The sequence below is a fragment of the Marmota flaviventris genome, chromosome 1, assembly GCF_047511675.1.
Source record: "Marmota flaviventris isolate mMarFla1 chromosome 1, mMarFla1.hap1, whole genome shotgun sequence".
NCBI classification, from domain to species: domain Eukaryota; kingdom Metazoa; phylum Chordata; class Mammalia; order Rodentia; family Sciuridae; genus Marmota; species Marmota flaviventris.
In genome coordinates, this window is record NC_092498.1 from 15,712,940 (window position 1) to 15,731,313 (window position 18,374).

General features: G+C 35.1%; 1 protein-coding gene across 3 annotated transcripts in view; it reads right to left on the reverse strand.

Annotated features, from left to right (window-relative positions):
• Ubn2 (ubinuclein 2) overlaps positions 1–18,374 on the reverse strand; it is an 80,567-nt gene that overhangs the window by 27,039 nt on the left and 35,154 nt on the right. For all 3 annotated transcript variants that reach the window (XM_071611742.1, XM_027952215.2, XM_027952214.2), the window contains exons 7-12: positions 14,910–14,980; positions 10,004–10,133; positions 7,766–7,884; positions 7,008–7,121; positions 5,402–5,545; positions 4,724–4,774 (exon numbers count right to left, since the gene is read on the reverse strand). In XM_071611742.1, coding sequence (XP_071467843.1) covers positions 4,724–4,774; positions 5,402–5,545; positions 7,008–7,121; positions 7,766–7,884; positions 10,004–10,133; positions 14,910–14,980 — 629 coding nt within the window. The remainder of the gene's footprint in view (positions 1–4,723; positions 4,775–5,401; positions 5,546–7,007; positions 7,122–7,765; positions 7,885–10,003; positions 10,134–14,909; positions 14,981–18,374) is intronic.

An 18,374-nucleotide genomic window follows, 5' to 3' on the forward strand; every position in this document is an offset into this window, starting at 1 on the left:
AACACAAGAAAATGCCAATTAGTAAAATATGAAATGTAGATGATAAAGTTAAAGAAACAAATATAAATATATAAAATATAAGTTAAAACAGTTTAACAAAGCTGCCTAGGAAACTTACTTCAAAGAACTACTAAGAATTTACAGTTATTTGTAGGAAAACAGCTTCAAGAAACTTCACACTAAAATTGGACTATGATAAGGAACTGTAAATCGCATTTTACTTAAAAAAAAACATTTTTCTATAAAGTTATTTTTTTAAATGTAAACATTCAAATAAAAATGTAAAAACAACAACAAAAAAGGGCAGGATAAATACTATGGAACTTGGGAACCTTTGGAACTGCATGAAAAGTTTAAAAATTAAAATAATCTTATGGGTTCCAAAGAAGAAAGAACTCAAATGTTTTTGAATAATTAAATGAGTGACAAACTTAAATACTTCATCCCATCTGAGTGTTTTTATTTCATTATGGTAAAATGTCATCAATTAGACTAACACACATCTTGATTTAAACTGTGAATCTTTAGTTTCATAAAGGCAATGGTAATTTTCAAAGTTTTTTTGGTGAAGGCCATGAGAGCAAAACTCTTCCTTTTTACTTATCTTACAGAATCCTGCTTTCCTGTACAAAATCAAACAAAACACAAAACTAGCAATGATAATGAAGCTATTTTAACCTAGTAAAGGGAAATGGTGGGCACAGTGCTGTGTGCTTGCAGTTCTAGCTACTCAGACGACTGAGGCAGGAGAATTATTTGAGCTCAGGAGTTCCAGGACAGCCTGGAACTCAACTCAAAACAAATACAAAAACAAAAACAGAGGGAGAGAACCTACATAAACAACTTTAGAATTAAAACATGAGTCAGTTTGTATTTGTTTTTTTGTTTAGGGGTGTTCCTTTTTTTTGGTTCTTTTTAGTTACACATGACAGTAGAATCTATTTTGATATATTTATACAAGCATGGAGTATATCTTATTCTAATTGGGAGTCCAGTCTTGTGGATGTACACGACAGAGAGATTCACTGTGATGTGATTATATATGTACATAGGAAAGTTATGTCAGATTCATTCCACTGCCTTTCCTATTCCTATACCCACCCCTTCCCTTCATTCCCATTTGTCTAATCAACTTAACTTCTATCCTTTCCCTCCCCAGCCACCTTTGTGTGTGTTAAGATCCACATATTTCTTTTTGGGGGGATTTGCAAATTTCACTTAGTATGATAGTCTCCAGATCCATCAATTTACATGTTCCTTATGGTTGAATAACATTCCACTGATACGCCACAATTTCTTTATGGATTCATCTGTTAGTGGGCATCTACAATGCTTCCATAGCTTAGCTATTATGAATTGTGTTCCTAGAAACATTGATGTGGCTGTGTCACTGTAGTGTATGCTGATTTTAAATCCTTTGGATATATGCCAAGGAGTGAGATAACTGGATCAAATGGTGGTTCCATTTCTAAGTTTTTTTAAATATATATATTTTTAGTTATAGGTGGAACATTTTTTTTATTATTTTTTATATCTTTATTTTATTTTTATGTGGTGCTGAGGATTGAACCCAGTGGCTCACACATGCTAGGTAAGTGTTCTACCTCTGAGCCACAACTCCATCCTGACCACAATATTTTATTTTTATGTGGTGCTGAGGATTGAACCCAGTCCCTCATGCATGGTAGGCAAGCGTTCTACCTCTGAGCCACAATCCCAGCCCCATCTCTAAGTTTTTTGAGGAATCTCCACACTGTTTTACAGAGTGCTTGCATAAATTTGCACTCCCACCAATGTATCAGTATTCTCTTTTCTCCACATCCTCACCAACATTTATTGTCACTTGTATTCTTTTTAAGATTTTTTTTAACATTTATTTTTTTAATTATAGGTGGACACAATAACTTCATTGTATTTTATGTGGTGCTGAGGATCAAACCCAGTGCCAGGCAAGCGCTCCGCCTCTGAGCCCTAGCCCCAACCCTGTCACTTGATAATTGTCATTCCGGTTGGTGTGAGCTGAAATATCACTGTAGTTTTAATTTGCATTTCTCTGATTGCTGGAGATATTGAACATTTTTTCATATACTTGTGGACTGTATTTTTTTGAGAAGTATCTGTTTAATTCCTTTGTCCATTTATTGATTGGGTTATTTGGAGTTTTTTTGGTGCTAAGCTTTTTTAGTTCTTTGTGTATCTTGGAAATTAATATCTTATTGGAGGTGTGTTTGGCAAAGATTTTCTCCCATTCTCTAGGTTCTTTTTTCATGCTCTTGATTGTTTCCTTTGCTGTGAAACAGCTTTTTAGTTTGATACCATCCCATTTATTGATTAAAAAAATTTGTTCTTATTTTAGTTATACATGACACTAGACTCTATTTTGATACATTCCATTTATTGACTTTTGACTGTACATCTTGTGCTTCAGGAGTCTTACTGAGGAAGTTGGTTCCTAAGCTGACATGATGGAATGTTCGTCCTACATTTTCTTCTAATATGTGCAGAGTTTCTGGTCTAACTCCTAGGTCTTTAATATACTTTGAATTTTGTTCAGGGTGAGAGATAGGGGTTAAATTTCATTCTACTACACATAGATTTCCAGTTTTGCAAGCACTATTTGTTGAAGGGGCTATCTTTTTTCCAATGTATGTTCTTGGTGCCTTTGTCTAGAATGAGATAGCTGTATTTATTTGGGTTTCTCTTTGTTTCTTCTATTCTAGATCATTGGTTTTCATGTCTATTTTGATGACAAAACCATGCCTGTTTTTACCAATACCAGCTCTGTAGTATAATTTAAGGTCTGGTATTGTGATGCCTCCTGTTTTTTGCTTTTCTCACTAAGGATTGCTATGGCTATTCTGAGCCTCTTATTTTTCCAAATTAATTTCATGACCACTTTTTCTACTTTTTAAAATTCTTTTTTGTAGCTGTAGATGGACAGAATTCCTTCATTTTATTTTCTTATTTTATGTGGTGCTGAAGATTGAACCTAGGGCCTCACACATGCTAGGTAAGTGTTCTGTCACTGAGCTATAGCCCCAGCCCTGCTTTTTCTATTTTTATGAAGAACATCATTGGAATTTTATTGGGAATTGCATTAAATTTGAATAATGCCTTTGGTAGTATGGCCATTTTTCCAATATTAATTCTGCCTGTCCAAGAACACAGGAGACCTTTCCATCTTCTAAGGTTTTCTTTTATTTATTTCTTTAGTGTTCTGTATTTTCATTGTAGAAGTCTTTTACCTCTTTTGTCAGATTGGTTCCCAAGTATTTTATTTTTTTTGAGGCTATTTTGAATGGGATAGTTTTCCTAACTTCTCTTTCAGCTGATTCATTATTGGTATATAAGAACACAACTGATTTATCGGTGTTAATTTTGTATCCTGCAACATTGCTGAATTTGTACCTGAATTGTAATGCACATGGTTTTAGAACTATAGAGAAACTAAAGGCCATATATATTATCGACACAAATTTATCTCTCTGTGTTTATTTACTCATAGATTTAAGTTCTTGCAACAAAGTAAACTGCAATGTATCTCAAAAAACAAAAGCAAGAGGAAAGCTGGGTGACGCATGTTTATCGATAATCCCAAATACATGGTAGGCTGAGATGGGAGGGTCACCTGAACCCAGGAGTTCAAGACCAGTCTGGGAACAAAGCTAGAACTCATATCAACATAAACACAAACAAATAACAACAACAAAACATTCCAAGAATAATAAGAACTTAAAACTACAACAACTCAATATAGATCCCTGATGGTATACAAAGTGTTCTTCCTAAAAACTTTCATCTGTTATAACAATATAAAGGAAAGAATTTTATAATGTTGTTCAAACAATGTCAATCAGACATCTTAGCAGAATATTGAATAGAGTGCTCAATAATTCTTAATAACTTGCTAATTTTAAATTTTAGTAACTCTTTAAGACTACACTTGCAGGCTACAGAAAAGTAGCCTTAATTTGTAGGTAAAAAAATTATGGAGTTGACCAATATTCACCCGAACAGCAACAATAGACAAAAAATGTGCCCTTTTATTGAATGTAAGGAGGATAAGAGATCTTTACTAATCCTTTCACTACGCTGGGGATGTAGCTCAATGGTAGGGCACTTGCCTAGCATGTGCAAGGCTCTGGGTTTGAACCTCCAGCATATGTGTGCTCATACACATCATTTCATTAAGGAAACATCCAGTTTTAAACAGAAAGAACACTAAGAGTAGGTTAATTTTGTAGAATAAAACACTCTTTAGGGTAAAGCAGGGTACTTTTGTATATGGAACTGTCCTGGTAAGCTAGGGGCAGAAGGCCATAGGTTACCTATATAGATGGTTAATAAGAGGTAGAAAAAAAGAACAATAAGACGACAAGATAGAATCCCAGGAACAAACAAAGGGAAACCCTTAAGCTTGTATATTTTCAACATTTTCTATACAAGAATTCCAGGCAGTCTGTGTCACATTCTAGATTCAGGAGGTTTTGAAGAACAGCCTGAGAACTATTTTAATAGACTCTGAGGTCTAAACAGGAAACAGACCAATGATTTATTTTTAAGAAGATGGTGATAAATGGAAATTTATACGATTTAAATAAATTTAAATAAATACGATTTAAATAAATCGTATTTCAACTAGCATTTAATAAATGATACATCTCCTTACTAAAGCTACAAGAATAAAGATAAATCAAGAAATCTGGAGTCTGCATTTACTCACGGAGCAGAAGTAAGATGATTATGTACACTCCGGCTTTCCTTAAAAAGCATTCTGGAAAAATTAAAAGGATACAATTATTATTTTTTTATAGCAGATAATAACATAATTGCTTTATTTTTCTTACAAAATCATTTGACTAACAATAGGTTATCATTTGCATGTTTACCAAATAAAGATACTGGTATTAGTGTGCTCAATTATGGAGTTTTATCACCTCTACTTGTTTAATATTTTTAATAAATGGAGCAATTTGAAATGGTGGGGTAGGTAATGTAGCTTATGAAGTTTCATACTCTTAAAACTCTTTAGACTTTAAATAGGGCTATTCTTAAGTTTCTCAAGACACTTCACTATTTTCCAAGACCCTACGGTTGCCTATCTTTTCCTTTGCTCTAATCCCTGTATTTGATAGTTCCCTCCTGAAGTTTATAATAACCATTGTTCTCCCCCGTTTTCTTCCACTAGCACATTCTGGTACAAAAAAGAAACATGATAATTTAAAAAATCACCTTGATATCCATATCTTTATATGCCCACAGGACTGTTTTGGATTTTAAGGGCTTGAAATACTGAGGTTGAACACATTAAGTTCTTAGCAAAACCAATGTCAGGTGTTACTCTCTTACTTTAATAACAAAGTAAGAGAGTAAATCAGAATTCAGGAGGTCAATCTCTTACCTCGCCTGCATCCAGCCCTTAGGCCACAAGGGCTTCACCTCTGTTTCCATGAAGGATTTAAGATAATCCTCAGCAGACTGGCTTTTATTTGGCTCCAACTCATAGCATCCCAATTTGATCTCGACGAGGTTACATAATAAAGTTCTAAATAGATAAAAATATTATTACATATAAATCTTACTATGAAACAATAGAAAATTTTAAGTTTGAAACAGAATTATCTTTATTGAAAGAACTCCTTGCCAGGCATGGTGGTGCACAGGTTTAATTCCAGCAGCTCGGGAGGCTGAGGCAGGAGGATTGCAAGTTCAAAGCCAACCTCAGTAACCTAGTGAGGCCTTAAACAACTTAGTGAGACCCTGTCTCTAAGTAAAATATACAAAAATGGCTGGGGATGTGGCTCAGTGGTTAAGCACCCTTGGGTTCAATCCCTGGTACAAAAAAGAGAGAAAAAACTCCTTTAGGCTCACTTGACATAGGTTTGTTTGTTTTTAAACAAGTATCACTCATAAATACAAAAAATGGAAAAGAAAGCAAAATAAATTAACTGATTTGTTCAGGTATTCCTAAACCTTCTTCCTATTCACAGTCCAATGTAAGTCACTTGATGTCCACACCCTATCATTCTCTGTTCCTTCCAAGTAAGTTATGATACAGTCATTCTTGAGTTCTCCACTACTATTTCTGGAGAAAAATTCTTCCAAGGTACTAACAACAGACTTTTTTTTTTTTTTTTTTTTAAAGCACACAGTTGTAACAAGAATATTATCTGAAGAATTCAGATAATAACAAGATGTTTTTAAAAATTTATCATTCATTGCTCTAGTCTAACCCCAAAATGAAACAATTTCCTTTGACAGGTACCAAAGATAGGTAGAAGAGTTGTCTCTGTGGGGTATAGAAATACTGGCAAGAAAGACGGTTGATTTATGTAAGTATATTGAGTACTTCACCTTCTGAATCCAGTGTAACTCATTCCATTCTTAGTTTATGTTATAAAAAGTATCACATAAAAATGAAAGTGGGGCTGGGGCTGTGGCTCAGAGGTAGAACGCCCGCCTACCGTGCATGAGGCACTGGGTTCGATCCTCAGCACCACATAAAAAATAAAATGAAGATATTGTGACCACCTATAGCTAAAAAAATAAATATTAAAAAAAGAAAATGAAAGTGATAACAATATAAGGAGGACTGGGGATGTGGCTCAAGCGGTAGCATGCTCGCCTGGCATGCGTGCGGCCCGGGTTCGATCCTCAGCACCACATACAAACAAAGATGTCGTGTCCGCTGAAAACTAAAAAAAATAAAATATTAAAATTCTCTCTATCTTAAAAAAAAAAAAAAACAATATAAGGATATTAAGGCCAGAGTAATGGTCTCCTAAATATATTTTTTCTACATACTACCTTTTGATTGTTTTCAATCTAGTCTTTAATTTACTACATTTTTCTCATGGTGTTGGGGATTCAACTCAGGGTCTAACACATGCTAGACAAGTGCTCTACCCCCAAGTTACAGTCCCTTTCCCTATTATAGATTCCTTTTATGAGCAACCTTACTTCTCCACTGTATATTTGGTTAAGAGCAAAGACTGGCTAAATTCTACCTAATTGTGTCATCCCAGTGGAATTTCTTTCTTGGTCCTATGACACGCTTCCCTGGTTTCTCATCATCATCTTCCTCAGATCCATTCTTTTCTCGTTCTTCATCTGTTTGCAACCTAAAAATTGAAAAACCTTTTAAGAAGCAAAGTTTTAACCCTACAATATGTCCCATAAACACTTCCAGAATTGCATAATTGAACTTTTACTCAAATAACAGACTAAATAGGGAATCTACCTTTTTACATAATACTTTGAGTAAGCTATGAAGTGCTTGGCAAATGAAAGTATCCAAACTATAATATAAAGGCATACTTATCTTTTAGGTCAGAAAATATTTGTGTCCAGCACCAGCTAGTCGAATTAGTCAGTATATGAAATGTCTGAACAGTTTTAGCTCTTGATTTATTTAAAATATTTTTTTAATTGTAGCTGGACACAATATCTTTATTTTATTTATTTTCATGTGATGCTGAGGATTGAACCCAGGGCCTTGCACATGCTAGGCAAGCACTTATGCTGAGCCATAACCCCAGCCCTTAGCTCTTGATTTGATCACATCCATAAAGTAAATCAACAAAGTCTTTTGCCTTTGACACTAAAGCAGTTGAGGTAGCAACATATCATTTAGAAAATATTCAGTTTATCATTCAGTGGTGTATGTGGATTTGTACTTGATGATGAAGTCCTGTCAAGACCAACCCCTAACAGCTAAAAGTGTTTCTCAAATGGTAAAGACTGTCGAAACAGAAGGGGTACATACTTGGCACACTTAGCTTGACTACGAGCCTGGCAATCCTCCTGGTATTTAAATAGCTGTTCAGGCATAACATTGCTAACAGCCAGTTTCAGTTTTTGCAGAGGTTCTCTTAAACGATCATCCTGAGAAAAAAACATACTGAAAGTTTTTCAAATATCTTAACAAAATTTATTCAATGAACAGATTCTCAAAAGGTGAAATTTATGTTTCAAGTATTGATTACAGATTTGAAATGTTAGCATATCTAAATATGGACATTTCTTCAATAGCACTTGCTTTCATTAATTAACACTGGATATAAAATTAGAATGATAAAATTTCCCAGTTTGCCAAGGAGAGTCCCAGCTTTTACTTGTTGCCCTTGCAAAACTATTAGTAGTATTTCTTTACATTCTTAAAAAGCCCCATGTTGTTGGGTGTGGTGGTACAACACCTATAATCCCAGTGATTCGGGAGGCTAAGGCAGAGGATTATGAGGTTCAAAACCAGCCTCAGCAACTCAGTGATGCCCTAAGCAACTCAGCAAGACCCTGTCTCTAAATGAAATACAAAATGTCCCTGGGTTCAATCCCCGGTACAAAAACAAAACAAAACAAAAAAATGTTTTAAATTATATATACTTTATAATACAAATGATGAAATCTACATTGTACAGATTACTAGACAGTCCCCATTACAATGGGAAAGCACTCCCAAAAGAAGACAGTTCTCTGGAATACTGGAATATATGATCCGCATGATCTTTTTTTTTTTTTTTAGTTGTAGATAGACAAAATATATTTATTTATTTTTATGTGGTGCTAAGGATTGAACCCAGTGCCTCACACGTGCGAGGCAGGTGTTCTACCACTGAGCTATAGCCCCAGCCCTATCTGCATGATCTTGTTTGAGTAGTTACCAACAGGATGTTGGCATCCTGTTCTCTTGGATATTGTTAGTAATTGTGTCTTATGCTGTAAGCAGAAATGCAAGCTCAAGGCCAAAATGAAAGAGGAAACTAGGAGACTCTTATCCATATGTGTTCTGGGTAAAAAGGAAAACAAGTAGGTTTTTAATCTAATAGCTCTAATCAACCAACTTATTATTTTCAATCTTGCAAAATAACATAGGTAACTATTTAAAACATATTTTTATCACTATCATAGGTGCAGAAATATTTTAAGACTTAGTTTTCCTTCAGTAAAACAATAGAATTTTTTGGTTTTTTTAAAAATCTTTTTGCAGTGCTGGGGGATTGAACCCAGGGCTTAATACATGCTAGGCAACTACTCTACTGTGAGCTACATCCACAGCACTAAAACAACTGTTTATAAAAGGTGCTTTTTGGTAGAGATGACTTTTTAGAATACAAATTTATTACTAATAATCATTTTAACTTATCCCATATATATCAATTAATAAATACGAAGCACATGACTATCTGCTATAACAACCCATTTTGTTATAATATCCCATTTTTAAATGTCAACATTCAGTATCATGGTTCCTGGATGATTATTTTTGAAGAATTATGTAGCTGAGACCATTTACCTGGAATTAACTGGGATATATTCATACAATAGAACACTATATACAGTGTTCTAATTGCATGCAGTAAAAAATGAATAGATTTCCATTGTATATACACATACATAAATCTGAAGCACATAATGTTGAGTGTTAAACAGTGAGCTGCAGAAGAAAACAGATAGTACACCTTATATGAAGCTCAAAAAATAAAAAACTGAACAATATAATGTTCAGGGATACAAACCATGTGACAGAAAACTTGTTTTCCTAATTCTAATTCCCATTCCCCCCTCCCGCCCCCCCGTCGCTCCCTCTGGTACCCATTTCTGCCATTTCAATTATGACAGCAAGCTCCCTCCAACTGCTGATGTTTGAAAAAGCCAGGTAAAGGCACAAAATCTGAGATATTATAATTAAATTCATTCATTAATTTGCTTTGAATTGAGAAAGAATTTATGTCTCTCAATTTACATGTATAAAGAATCCTATGCTTATCAGATCTTGCTTTCTATACACTGACCAGCCTTAGGAAACATTCTCAGAGAGACCTATCAATTATTAAAGAAGTAACTATTCATCAGGGAATCCAAATACCTTCAATATCTTGCAATGATTATTAAATATGTTCAATCTGATATAAAGCAATTAATGTATAAAGACCCTAATTAGAAATATTTCTCATTTTGTAGGTTATAAAACCTCAAAGGCAGATATTATTATTGTTCCTCTTACCTGGACATTGAGGTGTAACTTCTTTAGCCGTTTTACCAGTGTTTCTTTATTGCATGGCACAAATGCTTCAAGATGGGAGTAGACACCACTACGAATAACAGGGCCTAATTCTTGTAGCTGTAACTCAATGCTGATCATAAAAACAACAAACAATATGGAATTTTTTTAGGTGGCAAAGACTGATTGTTGTTCTCAATTTATACTCCCATGATTTCCCAGACAATATTTTTCATAGAATTTACCTCCCTTCCAATGAACAGTAAAACTACAGAAAACAGTCTGTGAGTCTAACTTCAGAGTAAAGTTTATATGACCACAACAAGCTGGCAACATTTTTTTTAAATGTTTTATAGTTGTAGATGGGCAGAATGCCTTTATTTTACTTATTTTTATGTGGTGTTAAGGATTAAACAGAGTGCCTCACACATGTTAGGCAAGTGCTCTGCCATTGAGCTACAGCCCCAGCCCTGGCAATACTTTTTTGATGACAGGCATCAAGTATTTTTGGGTTAACCATAATATCTTCAAAGAGATATTATGCCAGCCCTCCAGATTATGCCAGATTACTCTGGTAATCACTATAGCAGCCAGTGACACAGTTTCATTTAATTCCTAGAATATTTTTTTCTTTAAGGAAGTTGAAAAAAGTAGAGATTCAGAAAAAAATACCCTACCCCCAGCTATAGACATGAAATACTTTATCTGTCTTTGTTTTCTGTCTTTGTTTCCCTTTGTGGTATTATAAGATACATATTTAATAGTTTGTTCAACTTATTATAATTTTCCAGTTTCTACTTCTACTTAATACATTAGCTAAGAGAGTAGAAGAGGAGAACGAGAAGGAGGAGGAAGAAAAGGAGGAGGAGAAGGATGAGGAGGAGGTAGAGGAGCATCAGCAGCAGAAGAAGAAGCAGGAGGACGAGGATGAGGACGAGGAGGAAGTTTGCTGCAATAGTTCTATTCTGGGCAGGACAAACCTACCAATAGCAGAGGTCTCTTTCAAGATGGAAGACATTATTACCTAGCAACTATCACTGAATAAAGATAAGAACAGATAAATTTGAAGACCATGATCAAATTTGAGATCTTGGGGATAGGGCTATGGCTCACTGGTAGAGCGCTCACCTAGCAGGCATGAGACACTGGATTTAATCCTCAGTACCACATAAAAATGAACTATACTGTGTCCACCTACAACTAAAAAATAAATATATATATTTTTTAAATTGGGGCTCTTGGCAAAAACTATGTCCAAATCATTACATTCTATTATAAGAGAAGATAAAGACAGACTTTGAAGAACTTTTCACAAATGTAAGATGTATCCAAGGATTAAATTAATAGTTTTTTGGGAAGAAAAGAAACCATATCATATAAAGTATATCCATAGACAAATTGCAATTTCATTTAAAATGAGATGTGAAAAATTATACTCCTTGGAATTGGTAGTAGAAAATTCTTGGTATTGGAAAAGCTAAATAGAAAATTAAAAATGGAAGAAGTTTAAGACCTACAAGAACCAGGGGGTCAAATTAAAGGTTCACATGGTAAACAACCACTATGATCATGAGTTCTATCTATAGACATTTGTTAGATAGCATTATGTGGTCAGATAACATGTGTTTAGATAACATCATGAGATTATGTCCTCACTAAAAGTCTAGACTCTGGATAGAAGGCCTTCTACGATTGTCCTGTTAATGAAAGTTCTTTGAAGCTGAAAATTAAAATAAAAACTCCAAGTACTAAGAGATCCCAGGTAAGGGACCTCTGTATAAAAGTCAGTGGTTTCCAAAGAGGTTAACTAAGATACAAGAAGAGGTGACTCCCAAGAGAAACCCTTTATACTGAGATTCTAGTCACTACTCATCGATGTCTCCTTAAAGGAATATCTAACAAAGAGATGGCAGATAGATTTCATTTTAAGTGTACAAAAGGACTGATGGTATAAACCTAGAGCAATTTGTTAAACAGAATGTTTAGGGTGAATGAGGATCACAGGCAAAGAGTATCATGATTTATCAGCAACTTCTGCTTCAGGTAATAGAGAAGAAAATCAAGTCAGCATGTTGTGTATTTGTAGATTCAGGTCAAATTCAATTATGCAAAAGGAAAAGGGTTCCCCATTCTAACTGACTGATCTCTTTTCCTCCCAGGCATAAGTAAGCAATGGTGAAGCAGAGCCAATATACCTGGACAATTTCATGGGGATTACTACCCTCAAAATCACTGTATGCCTCTCTTAAAGAGCAACTCAGGCTGGGCACAGTGGCATGCATCTGTAATCCCAGCAACTCAGGAGGCTGAGGCATGAGGAACACAAGTTCAAGACTAGCTTCAGAATGCATTAAGTAATAAATTCATAAAAATTAAAAAAAAAGACTAGCTTCAGCAACTTAGTGAGGCCCTAAGTAACTTAATGAGAACTTATCTCAAAATAAAAAAATAAAAGGGGCTGGGAATTTAACTTGGTGGTAAAGCACCCCTGGGTTCAATCCCTAGTACCCCCCCCCCAAAAAAAAAAGAGAGAGAGAGAGAGAGCGCGCGCTCAACTCAGTCCACAGAAGTAAGGCATGTTTGTTTAGGAAAGTGCAAAGAGAGGCCAGAGAGAATAATAGAATAATGTAACTAAAGGGAAATTCAACTCTGAACCTAAGGGCTTAAGGAAATGGAAGCACACCTTCTGTGGAAAAAAAAGTAGGTGGCTCCCCAAAACTCCAAGATTTGTTTCCTGATAGACATGGGAGGACTGAAAATAGAAGCCTAACATTGGAATGTCAACAGTCTGCTTATTTGAGATGTCATGTCCCAAGGATAGTCTCTTGATTCTCTCAGGGGAGAAACACTTGTTCTGTCTCACAGAAGAGTAAAACAAAAAGAACAGTCTCAGTCACAAGAGCTAATCTACTACACTTAGGGCTTTCAGGTGGAAAGAAAAAGAAGAGCTAGTCAGACCCCTGATTATGGAATCTGGGACAGCTCTGATGACTAACAGCAGCACTGTTTATCTGGTGTTTGAAAGGGAGGTAGGTAAAAGGTAGAGACTCAGAAAGAAAGCATTTGCCGGTCTCCAGGCAAACATATCAACCTAGCTAAAATAAAGGACAGAAAAAAGAAACTCCTCTGCCAAATACTAGCAGCACACCAGGTTACATATTTTCTGAGTTCGTTTTTAAACAATACAGGATAAAGATATTGCAATTTTTAATTACAAATAGTAATTAGAACTAATCAGTCAATTGATCCTTCTTTAGATCTCACAAGAAACTGTCTACATCATGTATTTATTTAAAAGACAGATTCATAGTATTTCATGTTGTTGTCCTGAATCTTTCCATATGATGCTATAAACCATCAGAGTAAGCATACGTTATCATTACCATTATGATCATCATCATCATTATCACCGAAGTACTCAGGAATGAACCCAGGGGCACTCTACCACCAAGCTACATTCCCAGTCCTTTTTATTTCTTAATTTAAGATAAGCTTGCTAAGTTACAGAGGTTGGCCTGGAACTTGTGATTCTCCGGCCTTAGCTGCCAGAGTGACAGGGATTACAGGTGTGCACTACTATAACGTCATATGTTATTTTCATCCGAGCAGCTAGATTTGCTGCTTTCATCAGATCATTTTGCGCCTACTTCTGCCTGAAGTCAATTATACACTTCATTCTTGTTATCAATGGTTAAAATGTGAGCCAACAGTTTAAAAGCATAGCTTATTTGACCACAATCTCAGAACCTACAGGTTCATAACTATCAAATAATTTTACACTGTAAAATTAGCTAAGTATAAAACCTGATCTAAACATAATCTACGATAGGCATGGTGGCACACACCTATAATATATGCTACTCTGGAGGCTGAGGCAGGAGGATCACAAGTTCCAGGCCAACTTCAGTAACCTGCCCAGACCCTTTCTCAAAATAAAAAATATAAAAGGTAGCTCAGTGGTAGAGTGCCCTAGTTTCAATCTCCAGTACTGCAATCAGTATCAATAATTTATATATCAGCCTTTACCTTCCCCTTTCCAATCTGTCACTTTCATGTTACTTCCATCCTATCCTACAACCAGGATTTCTTTATTGACCCACACTTTGCATTTGGCTATAAAATTCTTCATGAATTCTAATTAATTGCAATAGATATCAATGGAATTGTTTTTCTCAAGTCTGAGTAATGAAAATAGGTGGAAAATTAAGCCAATTTGTATAAACACTCTAAGCTATCTCAGAAATAATATTTTCACATAAACTGGCATAAAATACTTTTAAAAGTCCAGGTTAATATTCATCCTGGACAATGGTAACTTGCAGATGAATAATTTTGCTAAGAGACAAATGATAACTGAACATGTTCCAAGACTAAAAGGGAAGGGTTAATGTCTTAGATCAGCCATCATTCAGCATCTGTGTCTCACAGACCTAGTGTGTGTGTGTGTGTGTGTGTGTGTGTGTTGTATATGTGTGTGTGGGGGGGGATGGGTGGGAGGTGTATCTGTCTCAAAATTTTTTAAAATGTAAATATATTTTTAATTGATATTGGGATTGAACCTAGGAGTGCTTAACTACTGAGCAACATCCCAGTCCTTTTTATTTTTTATTTCGAGACAGATTCTTGCTAAGTTGCTCAGGCTGGCTTCAAACTTATGATCCTCCTGCCTCAGCCTCCCTCCAGCTGTATGCTTATTTATTTTAAGTATTTTTTTTTTTAGTTGTAGATGGAAACAATATCTTTATTCATTTATTTATATATGGTTTTATGTGGTGCTGAGATTCAAACTCAGTGCCCCACGCATGCAAGGCAAGTGATCTACCACTGAGCTACAACCCCAGTCCCTCCAGCTATATTTTGAAATGAATAATTCTAAAGATTTTTTAGTACTAAAAAGAGAAATACTTACTCTAAAAGAATATTATTCATATCCTGTGTAAAGAATTTTTTCCTTCCTTCTTCATCAAAAAGTTTGGCAGCCTAGAGAAACATAAGAAAGACTGTCAATATAACTCATAGTATACAAGAACTCTGAGATGAACTACCTAATGGGGAGGAAAAAAAAAAAGAAAACAAAAGAAAAAGGAACTTCTTAACAGCAGAGTACACAATACCAATAAGTTGTGATCCACAATCAGGTATTGAGAGATCCCAATTCAATTGGATATGTGTATGATTAATAAGTTTGCTACAGCTACTGTAACAAATTACCACAAATTAGGTGACTAAATAGAAATAAACAGTCCAAAGCCCAAAGTCATGTCATTGGGCTGAAATTGAGGGGTGAGCAGGGCTGTGCAGCTCCAAGCCTCTGGAGTGTAGCCCTACTTTCACCTGAATTTCAGTCCCCTGATTTTAGACTTGGGATTGAGAATAATTCTTGGGGCTGGGGATGTAGCTCAAGGAGTAGCGCGTTTGTCTGGCATGCGTGTGGCCCGGGTTCGAGCCACATGCAAGGCAAGTGAGCTACCTACATACAAAGATGTTTTGTCTGCTGAAAACTAGAAAATAAACATTAAAAAATTCTCTCTCTCTTAAAAAAAAAAAAAAGAGAGAATAATTCTTTTTTTTTTTTTTTGCACTGAGGATTGAACCCATGGGTGCTTTTGAGACAAGGTCTTGCTAATTTGCTGAAGCTGGCCTCAAACCTTCAATCTTGTCTCAGTCTTTTGAATCACTGGGATGACAGGTGTGTGTCACTGTGCCCAGTTAAATTTCTGGGGTTTTCCTGTGGTGCTGGGGATTGAACCCAGAGCCTTGGCATGCAAGGCAAGCACTCTACCAACTGAACTATATCCCTAGCCCAAACCTCTGTTGTTTTAAGTCACCAATTTATGGAGGACAGCTTGCTCCTCATGGTTGCCAGCATTCCTTGGTTGCAGCTACGGCACTCCAATCTTCAAGGACCATGTCTCCAATCTCTGTGCTCGGCCCTTAACATGGACTTCTCTAGATACATCACATTTCCTCCTGCTTCCCTCTTCTAGACTGCATGTGATTGCATTTAGGGCCCACAGGATAATCTCCCCATCTCTAGACATTTAACTTCATACCTCTATCTCCTTTTTACCATAAATGGCTCAAGGGATCAGAATATGGATATCTTTGGGGAATCATTTTTCAGACTACTACAGATAAAATTCATGTGATTGTTAAGAATATTAAACAATGAAAGATCAATTTCCTTAAGACAAAAGGTCTTTAGAATCAAAGAAAGATATTTAGAAATATTATAGATTATTTCAAAGAAATATCAAGTCTAATCATATGATCAACTCAACAAGAAGCTGCAGACTTTTATGAGTAGACAAACTCACTGAATTCAAGAGACTCTATGTGATTATGCTTTTAAGTTACAGAGTCAATGACAAACTATTATAAATAGAATACATGAAATTCTATCAAGATTTCTCATTAGAATACAATCAATGATCCAGATCAAATGTGTGGTTAGGAGCAATAGGTATAAAAAAAATTAACCTTATATGGTCAATAAAAGCATTAGTAGAGTTGGAATCTCTAAGACAAAGTTAAAAGCTAAACATGTAGTGAATAAATACAGTAATATGGAACTGATAGTGATTGTTGGGAAAAAATTTAAAATTTTTTTTTAAAAACCCATTCAAACGATGGTTTGACAAAGGGACATTCAATATTCAAAAAAAAAAAGCAATGTAATAATAAACCAGCAATGCCTATTTTTAGATTCAATGACCATCAGAGGCATAAAAGAGTATCCCAATGCCTCGGGAGGCTAAGCCAGGAGGACTTCATTCAAGGCTAGCCTCAGCAACTTAGCAAGATCCTATCACAAAAAAGAAAAAGGGCTGAAGATTAGCTCAGTGGCAAAGTGTTCCTGGTTTCAATCCCCATACTAAATAAATAAATAAATAAACAAACAAATAAACATTCTCTTCATGATGTACTTTAAAAAACCTAAAGTTAATAGACTTAATTCCTTTGAATAAAAATAGGTATGAGAAATTTTGATAAAAAGTTAAACTTTATGAATTTCTGATGAAATTTAAACTTTATAACCTTAAAAACATTAATATAATCTAGTTTTAGAAAATTAGATAGTCACCTGGTAGTTGAAATGTGTAAAAACTGTCATGAATCAATACTTACTGGCCTCTGGGCCTGGCTCTGGCACTAATGTTTATTAAAGTGATTTCAAAACCTACTGATGCTTTAAACTGTGGGTTTAGACATATTTGTTTCTATTTCTATTTATTAAAGAATAAACTTTTTGAGGGTGCGGCTAGTTATTTAACTTTGTATCCTCGCACTCTATTATATACTTTATAATTATTACCATGTTTAATCCTCATAACAGCCAAGGAATTTGGTATTATAACCCCCATCTTACACACAAAGACCTTAAACTTTAAAAGAGGTTTCATGAAATGGCCAAGTTACTAAGTTGTGGGTCAAAGATTCGAACTGAAGCCTTCTGATGTCAACTGTGAACACTGCCACCTAGCACACAAAGACATTGGTTTGGAAAAGCCAGTCAAGATTATTATTATTATTATTATTTTTTAAAATTGTCTCTAATTTATTTTCTAGTTTTTGGCGGACACAATGTCTTTGTATGTGGTGCTGAGGATCGAACCCGGGCCGCACGCATGCCAGGCGAGCGCGCTACCGCTTAAGCCACATCCCCAGCCCCTAGTCAAGATTATTATCAAGGTATAAGCTCTTGCGTTTCATCAATGCTTCCCATTTTAACCAGATGACCCGACAAAATGTTTTTTAAATCTGGACACTGTCATAATCATTTGTGGCAAAATTTCCTGAGGAAATTAGACATAGGCCATCTTAAAATCCAAAAGATATAAAACATTAAAAGAGAACAATCCAATAACTTGATCAAACCATATGGTGACTGTCAATCTACCAAATTATTTGAAAATATTACATGCTATAAGTAGAAGAGATAGATAAGTTTTGGAGACATGCTTCTTAAGACAGGATGAAGACTAGATGTATATAGAGACAAAAATATAGAAAGAAAGTCAGAATAAAAGCCAAATTTCAAGAAAGGAAATCAAAGTCAAGAGGTTGAACTTGGAAGAATATTAAAAAGGGAGAACAGAATAAGAACAAACTGCTTATCAGACAGAGGCATGTGAGCTGAAGATGAATTTTCATCTCTTGAAGAAAAGTACCATTTCATGTTTAAAAAAAAAAAAACACAGAGAATTCACAGGTATCAGTAAGTAAAATGAATCTTATTTATTGATAATTTCCTAATGAGGGCTTAGGAAGAAGCCATGTTAACCTTCAAATGGCTATTACAAGACAGATATTTTTTCTTAAGATATGACAGAGCCTTACAAAGTTGGACACACTCATCACTAACTAATTAGTT